The sequence below is a fragment of the Onychostruthus taczanowskii genome, unplaced genomic scaffold (genome assembly GCF_017590055.1).
Source record: "Onychostruthus taczanowskii isolate IOZ18803 unplaced genomic scaffold, ASM1759005v1 scaffold60, whole genome shotgun sequence".
Classification (NCBI taxonomy): domain Eukaryota; kingdom Metazoa; phylum Chordata; class Aves; order Passeriformes; family Passeridae; genus Onychostruthus; species Onychostruthus taczanowskii.
Window position 1 is genome coordinate 2,437,318 of NW_024503680.1, and position 2,312 is coordinate 2,439,629.

General features: G+C 50.6%; 1 protein-coding gene across 1 annotated transcript in view; it reads right to left on the bottom strand.

Annotated features, from left to right (window-relative positions):
* Window positions 1-449, bottom strand: part of ARHGAP40 (Rho GTPase activating protein 40) — a 24,501-nt gene extending 24,052 nt beyond the window's left edge. Inside the window, exon 1 of the mRNA XM_041419258.1 lies at window positions 251-449. Within this exon, the coding sequence (XP_041275192.1) occupies window positions 251-357 (107 nt within the window). The 5' untranslated portion in view covers window positions 358-449. The remainder of the gene's footprint in view (window positions 1-250) is intronic.
* Window positions 450-2,312: the final 1,863 nt, after the last annotated feature.

Sequence of the window (2,312 nt, forward strand, 5' to 3'; positions counted from 1 at the left end):
AAAAAAAAAAAAAAAAAAAAAAAAAAAAAAAAAGGAATTAAAAAAAAAAAAAAAAAAAAAAAAAAAAAAAAAAAAATTCCACAGGTTTCATTTCAGGATCAGGGCACTCAAAGCACTATTTTAAGAGCACGCAATAGCCTGCTCACCTCTAGAAATTCACCTAGCCCATCCCAGGTGCTGCCTTGGCCCCGTGCCCGGTCAGGGAGCAGAGCAGCCGGGACCACCCGGTGTCCCACGGAACGCTCCGTACCTGCTGAGCAGCTGGGCACAGCTGGCTGCCCGGACGGGGGCCAGCACCCCCCGGGGCCTGGCCATGCCACCCCTGCCCATCCTGGAGCCACGCTTGTCCATGTCCATGGAGAAGGGTGGCGGTCAGTCCATCCGCGCTGAGCACACGCTGCTGGCACCGAAGAGCTGCTCCTCGTCACCCACGAGGTGACAAGGGAGCATCCTCCGCTCCCTCCGTGTCCCCCCGGCCGGCAGCAGCGCAGTAAATCCAGCCGAGCCCTCAAGCAGCGCTGCCCCAGGCGGAGCCGCCCACGCGTGGGACACGGGGGACAGCCCACAGGCAGCTCCGGGAGCAGAAAATAGCAGCGAGCTCTTCCCGAGGCTGGGCTGCAGCTCGGCCGTGCTAAACATTAACGTGAGCCTCAGCCCACGCGAAAAAGGAACTCCCAAAGGCAGCCCAGGGAGGAGGAGTCAAGCAGCCCGTTCGCTCCTCAGCGTTGTACTTGAAGAGAACATCAAGAAAAGAACAAAATATCTGCCCGGGGACGTGGGGAGGGCAGGGGAAAAATACCCCAAGTGCCTATTAAAAAAGCAATTCAGCGTTTCTTGCCATAGCTGGGCAGTGAGTAAAACCCAGCTGGATGTAAGACACTGGTGTTGAAAGAGCAGTGTAAACTCCTAACACCCACAGAGAATATTTTGCAAGATCCAGATTATTCTTTAAAAATCTCATCGACAATCAATGCACAAGTGAGCAAAGGGTTAAAGCAATCGGAGGTCCTGTAGCCATTCCTGACAGGTTTTGCTCTTTCTTTGTTATTCTCTGTACGATGTTTCAGTAACTCTCCTTTTTTTTCACATTCTTTATTCAGAATCCCGAAGTTAAAGGGATGAGTAACTTATTTAAGTTTTTTAGTGAAGGCACACAAAGCTCATCCAGCACAAGTAAAAATCCCACTCTGTGCTCCCCATTTTCCCAGTAAGGCTGAGTCTACAGCTCAGCCAGCTTTGCCTCCAACAGCTGAAAGGGCAGCAGCAGCTGTTTTAGAGACAATCCCTCGTCATAAAAGAGCCCATCTTGGTTTTGTTCTTACTAAGAGAGGTTTTTTCCCAACCACTGCTGGAGCTCACCCTGCTGCTGAAGGAACACTGCCTCACTCCCCAGCTTCAGACCCAGGGCTGGCACTGGGAAGGTGTTGGCACTGGGACTTGACAACTCCCCACAGTAACTATGCAAAAGTATTCGTGGGAATCTCCTCTCTTTTCCTCCTTACCCACAATTCCTGTAAAACTTATTCCTCCACCCGTAATTCAAAACTCAGGTTTATCCACATTTAGCTCCTCCTCCACCAGCCCCAGATCAACCACAGAAAGTGCCAGCTTGTGAAGTTCAGTTCTAACCAAAACCCAGAGACCACAGGTTTTACAGCAGCACAGAATTACACACAGGCAGGTAGCACAGAGTGGTTTGGGAGGGACCTTCAGGACCACCCAGTGCCACCCCTGCCATGGGCAGGGACATCTTCCACTGTCCCAGGGGGCTCCCAGCCCTGTCCAGCCTGGCCTTGGACACTGCCAGGGATCCAGGGGCAGCCCCAGCTGCTCTGGGCACCCTGTGCCAGAGCCTGCCCACCCTCCCAGGGAACAATTCCTTCCAACTATCCATCAAAAAAATTCACCCACTAATGAAGACTGTAGGAACACACAGCAAGCAAATTAAATATTTTTCATCATTTTTTACAGCTACACAGACTACAGTTGTTGCAGAAGTGTCACCATCATGTGTGACCACACTCACTGCTCAGGATGTGAGACATGGGAGGGGAGAGTAAGGAGGGATGACAACAAAAACATCTGCAAGAGAAATGTGGCTGCTCTTTGCTTTCTGTTTTTACAAAATTTGAAAAGCATTTTGTTCTCCCCAGGGAACACTCAGCTTTTCCAAACCACTCCCCACCAAGCACACCTTGCCCTGAAACAAGGGGTTGGATTTCAGACCATTCCTTCTCCTGGACATAAAATCACCTCTAACCTGCCAGCATAGCAAATAGATGGGCACCACAGCCCATAACTTTATTTCTTTT